General features: G+C 36.2%; 1 protein-coding gene and 1 long non-coding RNA gene across 3 annotated transcripts in view; one reads left to right on the top strand and one right to left on the bottom strand.

Annotated features, from left to right (window-relative positions):
- Positions 1 to 14232, bottom strand: part of LOC117951974 — a 104737-nt gene that overhangs the window by 71157 nt on the left and 19348 nt on the right. The window lies entirely within an intron of this gene.
- The window catches only part of LOC117951973 (serine/threonine-protein kinase Nek4-like), a 9318-nt gene continuing 1908 nt past the window's right edge, over positions 6823 to 14232 (top strand). Inside the window, exons 1-10 of one of the 2 annotated variants that reach the window (XM_034884001.1) lie at positions 6823 to 6889; positions 7188 to 7325; positions 8340 to 8344; positions 9603 to 9694; positions 11400 to 11500; positions 11647 to 11730; positions 12051 to 12112; positions 12576 to 12659; positions 13507 to 13561; positions 13911 to 14099. In XM_034884001.1, coding sequence (XP_034739892.1) covers positions 7203 to 7325; positions 8340 to 8344; positions 9603 to 9694; positions 11400 to 11500; positions 11647 to 11730; positions 12051 to 12112; positions 12576 to 12659; positions 13507 to 13561; positions 13911 to 14099 — 795 coding nt within the window. In that variant the 5' untranslated portion in view covers positions 6823 to 6889; positions 7188 to 7202. The remainder of the gene's footprint in view (positions 6890 to 7187; positions 7326 to 8339; positions 8345 to 9602; positions 9695 to 11399; positions 11501 to 11646; positions 11731 to 12050; positions 12113 to 12575; positions 12660 to 13506; positions 13562 to 13910; positions 14100 to 14232) is intronic. The other variant, XM_034884002.1, reaches the window with a different exon arrangement.

Below are 14232 nucleotides of genomic sequence, written 5' to 3'. Positions count from 1 at the left end.
ACTTCACTATCTGTGTCCACTCTCTGCTGACCCTTACACTCCTTCTCAACACGGTCACTTTCAACACAGATTTACTTCTGACAATATAATTTCCCTAGAGGGCAGCTGTCTCACATTAATGTCATATCTGTTTTTTGTTTGGACGGACAGCATAAGCTTATGATAGTGATGCACACTGTTCCTACCACTATTCAGCTTGGCTACATAGTCCTTCTTGGTGACTGCAGGAACATAAACTACAAAATTACCAAGTCCAAAGAATCTGTCTGATGGAGGAGCCTATCCCAGTAATGGAAAAACATTTTAAGAAATAAAAGCATTCTTCATAATAATAAATTCTCTTTTTTATTGCAAAAATGATAAAGCTCCCTTTCTTTTCCAAAAACTGTAATAAACATAAATATGCTTGTTTGTTACTTATCCACAGTCACATGAGAAAATCAACACAAATGTCATTTCTGTCTCAATCTCAAAGGTTGTTTGTTGCCTTGCTCGGCAAAAAGACTGCAAGCAGGGAAAAGGTTCCCTTCTTTACTTCTGTTTCAGTTTATGACGTGCTGTGAGCGGCAACTTGTCCCAGTTGCTGGTCAGAAAAACAGCTCAAGTGTGCACGTTTTCCGCTACTAAAACACTATTTTTCTAATTAATAGACAAACATGGAAATACACCTTTGACAGACTGTTCCACCCTGCTTTCAGTCTTTACAGTAGTAGTTGAATACAGAGAGATGCGATTATTACTATTTTTTAAACTAGGGGATGCATTCCTTCCTACCTGCCTAACAGGGTTTTCCATAATGCAACTTGCTGTCCAGCACAACAATGGCACTATGTGCTGTCTCCAGCTTTCCAGCTCCAGTTTGCCATGCCTGGATTGCAGCTTTTCCAGATGTAACATGATTAACTAGTAAAGACGGTTTACAAGATTACTGATGAAGCAGAAGTCTCCACTTTCACTCCAGGACTCACTCAGTTGTGTAACACGTGTCCACTACTTTTGCTTCTTCCTATATCAGCCTCTCTTTTCTATTCATACTTAGATGTTACATTGTTCTCACTCTCCCCCTCAACCTTGTTTTAGCTGCCTCAAAATGTACACACTACTTATCTCATGTATATCACACTTTTTGTTTTAAGCAGAAGCAAGGCAGAGGTGCTGTTCTCTATCATTTTGGTGCATAAAGGACTTTGGAAAACATGGCACACATTGAGAAGAGAGGTAGTGACTTAAAGGAAAGACAGGCACTAGTAGACAAAACTGGAAGGGCAAAGGCAATAAAGGCAGTGCTTGTTTTAACAAGTGTAAAAAGAGTGAGGGATTTAGGACACTGAAATTGTGCAGTTTGTTGCTTACTCAAAGTTTTCTCCTGATTGCCTTGACGAATAATAGTGTGAAGTCAGATACGAGGTATGAGCAGAGTGAGAGGAAAAAGAAAGCACAATTGGGGGGGTATAGTGATCAATCAAGCGATCAAGTGACCAGCCAACCACCACACATTGACTCTAGTGTAGTAGATTTAAAAAAAATAAAAAAAAAATAAAAAAAGTTACCTGCATGTGAACATAATTCAGGCAGCAATTAAATTGTCACAGTCTGGCTCAACGGATGTGCTTTGGTTGGATAAAGCCTGGCATCGTGTGTCGGATGTCCCTCTTATTTCGCTATCTCCACTATCGGGCTTAGCACCGCCCATGACGGTTGTCATTGGTTTAAAGACCTCATATTACACTCTTTGTCAGGTTAAGAAATGTATTTAGAGGTTGTATCTGAATAGGTTTAAATGGTTTCATTTAAAAAAAAAAAACATATTTTTGTTGTACTGCACATTGCTGGTGCTCCTCTTTTCCCCCTGTAAAGCCATTACACTTGTTTTCCATCTTTATTGGGAGTTGCACATGCACAGTACCTAGATGAGTACTACTAGCCAATCAGAAGGAGAGTAGGGCGGGCCCTGACAACCAAGCTAGTCCAAAACAAACCCTAGAGTCGGATGCCAAAACACAACCCGGACCAACTTTGCTAGAGCAAGACGTTTCAGAGTGGTAAGGTATTTAAATGTTAACAAATTAGTCTCTCATACGTAACGTTTTAATGAACTGTCTCCTGAACATGGCGATATAACTACCTGAACTCTTCTGGCCTCTGCTCTAACTAGCTGGGTTTGAGGGCATGCCACTCTAGCAGCTTGGTGAGCATTATAACTTGCGTTACAAAGTAACGCAAAATTACATGCATTTGTCACCAAAGTAATGGCTGGACTACATTAGAGCTGTTTCCATAAGTGCATAAACAGTGTTTTATGTTGAAGATGGTAACTCCCTTTGGGGTGGACTTTAGTTTTTTTCACTTTGTGAACTTATACCATGTACAAAAAAGATATCTAACACAATAAATGGAGAAAGCCAAAAAGCTTAATATGAGCACTTTAAAGAAATAGAAACAAGCCAGAGCGTTTTTTTTTACCATATACCAGAATGGCAACGTGAGACTAGGTTTGTCACAACAACGTATACTATACTATTTATAGTTCTCTATTACTACAACATTACTATGTGTTTTTATGTTGGTTTTGAGCGGTAGGCCTATGCACCCGGCTGGAAAAAGTCGGTAACGTTAACTTTCAACAGACAACGGTTGCACTCCTTCCGCCATCTTTACTCGAGTTGAGTTTTTTAAATTCCAATGGACGCACATGACTTGCCCCCCTGAATACTGAGAGATTTTATGGCTTTGGTAGGGGCGCATTTGCAACAAAACAACATGGCAAAATAATCATTTTTTCTTGATTATACTATTTTGGTGATTATTGGAAGACAAAATCAAAATCAAAATTCAATTAATTGCACAGCCCTAGTACAAGACATGTCAGTACACTGTAGTATGATGAAACATATCCAGATATTAATTCTAATATTAGGCCTACTGTTCAAAGCAAACGCCTGCTTGGATAATTCATTAATTAGTTACTACTAGTTAAAGGATAACTGAAGGCTAACTAATTGTTTTCAAGCACCCTCCTCTGCTTTGTTTATACAGCTTTGTGGGCGCATGTACAAATACCAAATTATTTGAATCAATATTAAAATTGGTCAATAAGCCATGCTTGAAGTGCCAAGTGATGATGTCACAGTCAGGGGTCCCAAGTTGAGGCTAAACAGCATTAAAGATTTACTGCTGCCTGCTTTATTCATTATATTCATGGCCCTGGAGACTTTCCCATTTCCACACATGGCTTTGCCTGGTTGTAATATTAATGCAAATATACACATTCAAAAACACACACACACACACACACACACACACACACACACACACAGTTTTCTGAATTGAGCGAATTAAAAAATGGGTTTCTATCACACAGTTCCTCTGAGAATAACCACTCCAACTTATAACCAATGTCACTGACAGCAGATTATATAAGCAGATGCTAATTAAAACTGGTCCTATGAGTAATTTGATAACAGGCCGAGATTAAAAGTGTCTGTTGTCTGGTTAAAGTGCTTTCTGCAAGCCGGTGAATGTACAGGGACCAAAGACCATTTGATATTTGTGAGGGTCGAAGCCACCACTGTGTAACTGCGAGTAGATCGAGGGTTTCTATAGTCTAGTTCCAAGTCTACAGAGTGATATGTCTTCTCTCTAATGGATCACAGATGTCGACTTCAGGAGCCGTGATCTCCTACATCATCTTCCTTTCATATCATATTAATAACCCTCCAACAAAGGCTTTTAACCCTAAAGTGCCAGAGCTCCCCCTTACAAATCTCAATATTACCCATGTTAATGCCGTACAATTTTAAATGGTAATGGGCTAACGCTAGTCTGAATGTTGTTAGCTTCAATTCAACTCAGCAGTTAAAGTCTCATATTTAATGGAGTCATTCCCATAAAAGTTAAATAAGCCCAGACCTTGGAGTGACTTAAAATATCGCGATACTATGCTGTATCAATTTTTTTCCCCACCTCTGATGACCAGAGGGAAACCAATAGGAATGTAGAGACAAACATTACATGGGAGTAGAGGAAGGTGGGAGGGAGTATCTAATTGAGTTTTATCAGCTATTTATAACTTACTGGTTTGTTAGCATAGACATTGGCAGTAATTTGCAGAACAAGAATTTCAGCGGTAAATTGGTAAACATTTGAGTTTTTTTAGAAAGTGCAAAACTCTGAAGCAGATGCAAAAGAGTCTGTGTACGTCCAACATTTAAAATACGTCTGTACACAAAAGAAGATATGGGATTTACAGAGTCTGCGTAAACCTTTTAAAATCTTAAATACACATTGTTTTAAAGAGTGTTTTTGGTTCATAAGAGTTTACAAAGCAGAGAAAATTGGTATAAGTGAGCGTTCTGTGTTTTCCTCTAGACCAGCCTTTTGTGTCTTTGACTACATTAATGTTCTCTCACTCTGTTCATCATTATTAAAGGAACCGGATATTCGTTACATGGCCACATGTGGTTAAGATATTAATGAAACGCATTTGACTTTTTTGATGTTGTGCTACTTTAAAAGATCTAGACCAATGCTGCTAGTGTGACTTTTTCCATTGATGCTTATATAATACTGTTTATTTTCTATTCTGAAAAGGAATCCTGGAGAGTTCATACATATGTATATGCAGACCGAAAAGCCAAGTCAGTCAGGCTGACATACAAGTCAGAAAGACACAACGGGTGGACGGAGCCACAGGAAGAATGTAAAAGTAGCTGAGATATGAATGTTGAACGAACCTCAAATGTAATTCTTCTTTCTTGTTTAATTGCTCTTTCTCCTAGTCACTCTTAGTACTCTGTGGGTCACTCTGAAGTTTTCAACTATTTCTCTTTTGCGGCTTAATGTCCAAGTCCCATTTTAATAACAGATTCTGAATCTTTGCTATAACAAAAAGGATGTCAAATCAAATAGCATGCTGCTGAGAGGACTCAACTCACTTTTGGTAACAAAATGCAAGTCACCACAATTTAAACTGCTCATTGCATGGTTACACTTGTTTGAATTATCAAAAATGTCGGCCATGGAAAGGGGATATGTAATCTTCTCACAAAACCCAACCTGAACGCAGGAAGCAGTGTAGGTAAAAAACTGAGTATGTCAATTACAAAATGTGAAAATGCCTTCTGTAAAATTCTAAACTTCAGTTTGTTTGTCCTAGATTGCAATCTTCTCATCTTTCTCTCTCTTAGAACCCTGTTTGACAAGTCTGTTTCCCTTGTTCTTTGAATTATTTCTATTTTTCTGAGTATGTTGGCTGATGTTTCCCACATTATCAGCCACCATATGAAACCTGTTCCTTGTCCTCTAAATTCTTCAACTTTTGACCTCCCTGCCTTTCTAGAATCTTCCTCCATCTATCTATAAAAAGAAGTAATCTATGTCCGTCTGTCCGTCCGTTTGTCTTTCCCTCATGGGAGAGAGAATGATGACAAGACGCAGGCATTACACTTTTCAGTGTTGTATTTTTATAGAGTGGACAGGATTTGACGTAGTGGAATGATTGTACCCAAACGCGAGGAGCGCAAATTTAGGCAAATACAAAACGAAGAATTAGGTTCTAGGCAAACAGCGTCTTCCTTTTACTATTCACCTTTGCTCTAACTGGGCACACAAATGCACAGAAACCAGGGGAAATCAGAAGCATGTAGAAAGTGTCCGTTAGACATCTTCAGGTAGGGTACTAACATGTTGTACAACTAATTGTTTGATTGTCTATACTATATTCTCATATCAGCTTATTATGCCCTGCAGCAGAATAATTAGACATGTTCCAACACATCTCTCTTGTTTTCATACCCTAAATATAACACTTTCTCTAATTCATGCATGGTCATGGTATTACAGTACTGCTCATAGATTAAAACCATCAGAGGTTACTTAGGAGAAACCAAAAGTGAAACATGACGGCTGTTTAAACGAGTACCTGTTAACTAGAAGGTTATCTAACCAAGGTCGGTCAGTCATCCTGTGTATCTCTGCTCATGGAAAACAAATGTGTGAGTATTAATCCAAATCATCAAAGATCCGAGGGGTGTAATCCACCCCGGAGAAAGTGTTGCCAACGCAAACACCCAGTAGCTCTTCTTTATCCCAAATGATCCCACCTGTCAAAACAATGTGCCATGACAAAAACTATTATACAGAGGACTATTAATTGGTAGGTGTAAGGTTTAAGTTGTAACCTATGCCTACGCTACAATTATTTAGCTGGTAAAATGCTTGTATGCTACAGACATGTGTGTGCAAAGGGTGTGAACTTACTGTTGTCTCAAAGTTTACTTTATCAATGTGCTCTTTAAAATGTCTTGATATTAGGGACACTACACAGAAGCCAAGGTTCAGAGTGAGTCTGGTACAAAAAAACAAATGCATACAGATCTGTTTCTTTTCATTGATTTTGAATTGTTTGGGACATTGAGCTAAACTATTGTCATGATACAAAGATGAACAGTTCAAACATGTTTTGTATAACACTGTTTAAAGAATGTACAGCCCCTTTCCAAAAGGCTGTCGATCACAATAGCCCAAATAACTGAATATTATTTCGTAGTCTTTGAAGTTGAAAATACTAAATATTAATAACATGTTTACTCTCTTATTCTCTTATTCACATCCCATACAATGGTGAAGCAATGCTGACACACCATCATTGTCCTCCACACAAGTTTAATTTTCTCTTTTGTTGGAATGTGGTACTTATCCACCAACTGACACATCAATGCCCTTACCGTATAGCTCCTTTTTAAAGGCTGTGATAGGATGATGCAGCACTAGTGAGTGGACACTTTCATATTCACTTTCATTTCACTCCGCTACATAAAATGCCACTCATTGGTTGTTAGGACAGAGCCTCATTCGCCGATGTTGGGTAACCCATAGGTGTTACATTTGGGTATGTACAGCACTTGTTTTTTACACAATTTCTTTTATTTAAATAACCGCAACAAAATGCTTTATTGTTTAATTTAGTTTTTTTTAAACAGGTGTGAGCATGAGCATGTTTCTGGAAAGCATTTGCTTTGTAAACATTGAAAGTTAAGTAAATAATATAATCATCTGAGAGTTCAAAGTTTAGCTTTATTGTCATTATATAATACAGAATTGTACAATGACATGATGCAGTTGTAGCCCTATCCATGCTACTCTACTATGGCATCTTTGTGTTGACTTGATTATTTGTGTGTCAACAGCATACAACAACAAAGATGGGGACGGAGCAGAGCATCCTGGCACAGAATGGCTATGTACTACAAAAAGAAACAAAAAATGCTGTTGTTGCCAAAAAGGGAGATGACACATTTCTCATTAAAAAGATCATTTTCGATCAGGTAAGTTAAGAGTTCCTGAGCTGATCTAAAAAAAACATCTGTGATAGGAAAGTATTAAGAACTAGGGAGGAAAAAAATCACCACATGGAACTGATAGCAGATTAGTGATCACAAAAAAAAATTAAATTTTGCTGACCATCAGCAGTAGCACAAAGCAGGAGCAATGTGACGCTGCGTGAAAGAATGTGTAAATTTGGTTTAATAGGTGTGGCAACAACCGCTTCAGGGTGTCAGGTCAGGATATTATTTCAATGTTCAGCGTGGGAGAAAGGAGCTGGGGACCATGGGTGCAGTTTAGATGATTTATGTAAAGAATAGGCTTGTGTTTCTGTGTGTGTGGTACTATAAAAACAAAGCACCGCAAATACAGACATTTTTAGAAATGATAATTACAGACAAATATCAAAGGCAAACCTAAGCTAAACATAGCCATCTAAAATACCATGCATAGAGCAATATTAATGGCTAACAATAATAACTAGAATGCAATGAGCCATCAAAGATTAGCAACATAAAGGCATACGTGTAACGTAAATGACAGTCATAAGAATAATAACAAGCATTTCAACAGAATAAGCTACTGAAATATTCAGTGCTCAGCATAGAAACAATTGCTATAAGAATGTAAAACACAAACAGACTATTGCAAGCTAGCAGCTAGCTCTGAATCCCCTCGTTAGCTAACAGAAACCTAAATGCATTTACAGCTAATTGTAAACACTAACTGTGTGTAACCAAACACAATTAAACTTACTTTTCCACGGACGCACACACTAGAAAATAACTGTCCATAAGAAATCCCTACAGTCTAGCTGATGTCTGCTCCTCTGTGCCTCTCACTCGTTACTGCGTTCAGGGGCGTTGTCATGGTGGGCACACAGAGTACATATCCAGAGCACGTGATCAGTCCCAGTGGATACATAATGGGAATGCATGCACAGGACATTACCTTTATTACAGACACAATTTAAAAGGCTAAATATATAATAGGATAAATGGACCGGGAGGAGAGAGACTACACTATACATAACCACGTACAACTGCTATGTCGTCTATTTTCTTTGCATAATAGGTATCAGTCCGTGTCTGAGAAAAAAAATAAAAGTTAGACTAACAAAGGTATAGCTGGTGCCACGGATGGAAGCCAAACTATTGCTTCAAGTGTATGCTATGTTTAGATATTTTTACTCCTTTAACTTGTAGTCAGACAGCCCTTTCCAGCAGGGACCTGGAGCCATAATCTATAATCTCTTCAAAGCCACTAGACAAAAATAGTGACTTAACCTCGCAGAACACAGGAGTTGCTGTTCTGCCGCTGCTTGACCAGTTAGTTGTGGGTCCCCTGCTGTCTCGATCAGTTACTGTGCGATTGTGTGACTTTGGTGAATTCAACTAACCCTTTAGTGTCAAACTTATAGCTTATGCTAGCTGCTAGTGTAGGCAAACATTACCTCTGTTTAATACAACTGCCTGGGTATGTGCAGGCAGCCAGCCTTTGGTCAGTTTGAGGACACAGGTAGAAGTAAACAGTATTGCGGATTTAATGTGTTGACTATGGAGGATACACGTATTCATAATTCAAATTGAAAGTCCAAAGAGAAAACGAGGAAAGATTAAATTAAAAGTATTATTATTTTACTACATTACTAGAAAAAAAAAATGCCATAAATTGAAAACATATGCTTTTGACATCTGTCAAATCCAAATGTTAAATCTAAATGAAAAAGATGAATCTTAAAATGTCAAAGGGCAACAGCCAAATTTAAAATTTAAAAGATATAATTATAATTTATAATTGAAAATGATAGGCAAAAATATATATTTTTTTCTATTTGAGATTTTAATTGAAGTATTCCCATTTAAACTTTTCCATTTCACATTTTTTGTTTCATATTTGATGTTTCTCTTTTCTTATTTCCATTGCGATATTGAATCAATAAAAGATATCAAAGACTTCTCTCTAAGCATTTAAAGTTTGCATTTAAAACTTGACTTTTTACATTGCATTTTACATTTTCAAATTAATATTTCACATTTCAACTTAGCTTTTTCCACTTTCTTTTTTCTTTTTTAAATTCAATTATAGCATGATTTTTCCTAGTATCGTAGTAAAATTATACAATTTTTAAATGTGATCTTGCTTTGTTTTCTCTTTGGACTTTCAATTTGAATAGTGAAGAAATATATCTCCAAAGTTGACAATTATCAGCTTTAACCTGTGTGCTGCCAGTCACTCTGCCAGGTTATTTTTTTATGCAAGTGGTGTTTTTAACAGGACGGAAATGCGGATTCAGCATTAACCTCAGAGATAGATATCCTCAAGACAACATACCATCCTCACATTGTGAACAGCAAAAACTCTTTCCAAGGTAAGTTTTGACAGACATGCTTCAAGTTTTATGTTCTTCTGAACATGTTGACATCTGTTTAAATACACAAGTATGGTATGCACATAAAGTTGTGATACAAGTAATCACTCAACGTCGTTTTTCAAACAAATGTATAACAGAATAGAGAGCTTACCTCCTTACCTCTGGGATACCTGCTGTAACTCAGTGTATGGATGTTACAAAAAGAGAAATGTAATAGTAGACAACAGGAAAAATGCTTCAAACCAGATACAAAATTGCATAACATGACATTGGAGTTCTTTGCAATTTGGTGCCCCTTGAGTTTCAGAGTGCAATTCACTTGTACACCGTTGTCGTTAATATGGAGAGCTGTATACATAGGCCTGTCGCAAAATTCAATAAATCAATTAATCGCATAAAAGATAAAAAGAAAGCTTGATGATATTTTTGGCCGCAATAATTTCCATTTGCATGCTTGTTTGTTTTCATCCATTTGATTTATTATTTTGTTTTTTTTTGTATTCCATTTTTTGTTAACAGAGACATTTTATTTATTGTTGTGGTTGTTTTGTTCATTTATTGAGAATATTTCAAATGTCTTTGAGTCTAGTGTTAAATATTCTTTAGAAATAAAAGTTTATTGATCTTTGAAAAGGTGTACCTGTATTATTATGTCATTACCGTTATATTAGATGAAAATGGCCTCAGATCATTTTTAGCAATAATTTCTGGGACAATTTATTGTTCAGCAAAATGTGTTATCGTGACAGGCCTATGTATACATGCATTTCTCACTACTTCTCAATAGCATTCCTGTTTTCTGAATCAAACAGCTTTTCCATAGCTTAAGTTAGCTCTTTTATTGATTTGGTAGTGTGGTAGAGTTCACACAGTACATTTAGCGTGAGTATTCTTGTTCTGTAACATAAAGCAGTGTAAAAACTGTGAGCATTATTAGCAAAGTAAAATCTCTAACAATTCTAAAGCTCCTGCACGTGGAGTCTTCTTCTGCGGTCTTAAATAAAACTGCTGAGGTTTAGGATGCCACCGCCAAACACAGACGTGTATCGTGACATGGATGTATAAAACGCTGTTAGCTTCAGTGTTATGAAGCTTCATTTACTGTGGAATACCTGGTAACGTAAGCTTAGCCCAGTAAACTTTCCAGTAGCTTGCCAAACACTGCTAATAATATGACAACGTGATTAACATAATGTTTGTTCATAAACAAACTAACAGAGCCGCTAGCGTCTGATGGCGATTTACTGCCGTGCCATGACAGCGATCACATTTCGGTAGCGGTGAGTCACTACACTTATTCATTTTTGCTGAAACATCCAGGAACTAGAGTACATCCAGCAGATGTCCAGGTACATCAATCAACGGGCATTCATCATCTCAATGTTTGCTGGGTTGGGCCGTGGAATGGATGTCTGATCACAACCAAAACAATTGTTAATAAAAATGTTTTGTTTTTTTAAACAATAGGATCATTGTTTTCTGGTTTGTAAGAGAAGTACTAATTGGACAATTATTGGATGGGAATTCTTTTTGGCCATGGACAAATTCTAAGAAAATTCAATTAAAAAAACCTGAATCTTAACTTTGTGTACTAATCAACAACTAAAACTGTGAGCTCAGAGAGAAAAAACTATGTATCTTGATCTATCTATGGATTTTTTGATTTAGAATACACAGATTGTATTTTCTCTCTGTTATTAAGATACAGATCAGAAGACGTATTATATTGTGATGGACTACTGTCAGGGAGGGAGCCTTGCTGCAAAGATCACAAAGATGAGTGACTCTCCAAAGGAGATTGAGGTACAGTACTCTTTTGCAAAAAACATTTTAAATTTGTATTGGTTGTTTTGTGAGTGAAATATACTCCAGGCCAGTCCATCGGTGTATACATTTTGCAATTAAGTGATATTCCTTATATCCTAGAGGTTCCATCTTTTGTTTTCTAGGTACTGAGCTGGATTGTTGAAATCTGTATGGCTTTGAGAACCATTCATGAAAAAGGCTTGCTACACAAACATCTGACACCACAGGTACTACACATTTTACACACACTGAATAAAAGATGCAAAAAGACGTGCATTTCCACAGAATTGATACATTAGCTATTTTATATCATCAGAAGATAAAACACACATTTTGATATTCAATCTTTCTAATGAACCTTTGCCCTATATTTTTCCCCATTTGATATAAAATGAATGTTTTCTTATTTGAAATAAAAAAAATTAAGCATTTGGGCTGTCCACATTTTGTATGTGAAAATCTTATCAAAAATGACTTGTGTTAATTTTTTATGACTGACTGAATATGTCTATTTAAAGTTACAGTTTTACCTTTTCATATTTGATAGAACATACTCCTCACAGAATTCGGTTTAGTGTGCCTGGACGGATTTGGAAGAATCCATGAAAAGTACTGTACATTTATCTGTTCTTGTTCAATATGTGCATGCATGGATGTATGTATGTACGTATGTATGTCTTGTCTTGTGCTTCTTTGTGTTTTCTTTGTCTTCACTTGTTCTCCTGTGGATTTCTGTTTCTGTATTTCTATTAATTAACATTAGTTATGACTGACTGTCAAACTCAAAGTTCTTTAGCATTCAATCTCTGCATTAATTTGTTCATGTTTTAGCAAGGGACCAACCTGAGCCAGGCCATATAATAATTCTAGTAATTATATCACACCCATATATGGTTAGCAGTGTACAGCTGTTAAAGAATAATTAGAATACGTGTACTCATCAGCTGAAACATCAGTTCAGTTATTCTGTATCAGGAAGAAAAAACTGGAAGGTCTCCATCAATCAGTCAATGTATGCATATATGTTTGTTTGTTTTATACAAATATTTTTTTATGCCCCCCCCACACACAGTTCAGAAAACACTGCAGCAAATCTGTTGGAAACTAAATATCTGCCACCGGAAGCCTTTGTGAATGAGACCTATGATGCTAAAAGGTAAAAAGTATTTTACCAAAATGAGAAATGTATTACATGTGCCCCACACACAACAACAAATGCACTCAGTTTAGGTTGTTATTACGATAAAGGAATTTTGCAAAGTAAAGAAACCAGAAGAAGTCTTTAAAAACCTAAAACAAAAATACTACAGAGCCTCCTGTCACAATTGAGCTGGACAAAAAAGGAAATGGAAAGTGTATTTGACCAGCTGTTATGTTCCATTGGCTGCATCAAATCAATGCAATCAATCTCTTTGTAGTAAAACAAGTCTGTATTTTACTCAGAGAGAGGGAGAAGGATTAATTTAGTGATGCTAACCAGGGGCCGGTTTAACAAAAGTGATGTTATCACATCGTCTACAAAGCTTGTGTAGACGATGTTACGTAAGAGTGTTGAAAACTGTGAAATATGTGGTTTTGACTCACATTTCTTTTAAATACATTTACCTCATTGTTTGAAGTGTTGGCCACATCTAATATGAACATATGATATTGTAACATAGATATGACATTAATTATGGAAAAGCATAGCCTAATGCAGTAGGTCTCCTTTAACTGAGTTAAATTCAATTTCATTTATAATTTCAAATCATACCCTGAGACGTTATTGCAGGAGACTTTCCATAAAGATAGATAATAGATAATATACAGAGTGTGACTAATGTTTGTCCAATGTTCCCTTCATTGTCAGCATCACATTTTAATTTATGTTGTGCTACTACCACTACTAAATATTATTATTAATAATAATAATAATAATAATAATAATAATAATAATAATAATAATAATAAAATAATAAAAATAATAATAACAATATTAATAATACTATTTGCTTCATTTATAGTGACATTTGGTCAGTGGGTTGCATACTCTACGAGCTCTGTACTCGACAACTGGCAGTAAGTACCAAAGTTTTGCATGTCATCAAAAATGTATTTAATAAAAACATTAATGCGATTACAAAGACCAACAAAACTGTGCTATGTATTATTTTTATTTTTTTTAAGTAAAGAATTTAACAAAAAAAGCTGCTATGCATTATGCCAGAGCCTAAGGACAATCATAAGTGTTATGTGATCGCATTCAAAGTAATTGAAATGTGAATGTTGTAAGTAAGGTTAATGTTGAGTGTACAACAAATATTAACTTGATGGATACAAACAGGGTATAATATGTAGTAGTGGTTACACTATAACATATGAACTTATAATTAGTGTTATGTGCTTTCTAACTATTATTATTTTTCAGTTCTCAGCAGAGACTACAATCGAGATCAAGGCGAAGATAATGACTGGTCCTTACCCGTCTCTCACAGAGCCATTTTCACCAGTGATTTGTGAACTATTGAGTGATATGTTAAATAAAGACACACAATCAAGACCAACAGCCAGTGAGATCCTGGGGCGTCCTTTTATTCAGAGCTTTCTCTCAAAAAAGGTATGACACTCGTACAACGTTAAACTCATCAAATAAATTATTTTATAAAGTGATTAGTGTTGTGGTTTGGGGTTTTTGTTGGGTTTGTTTTCCCGTTTCTGCCCCCTTGTGAATGTCTCAGTGTTTTCCCAGG

The sequence above is a fragment of the Etheostoma cragini genome, chromosome 10 (genome assembly GCF_013103735.1).
Source record: "Etheostoma cragini isolate CJK2018 chromosome 10, CSU_Ecrag_1.0, whole genome shotgun sequence".
Classification (NCBI taxonomy): domain Eukaryota; kingdom Metazoa; phylum Chordata; class Actinopteri; order Perciformes; family Percidae; genus Etheostoma; species Etheostoma cragini.
Note: the sequence above shows the minus strand (reverse complement) of the source record. Positions and strands in the feature narration are given on the sequence as shown.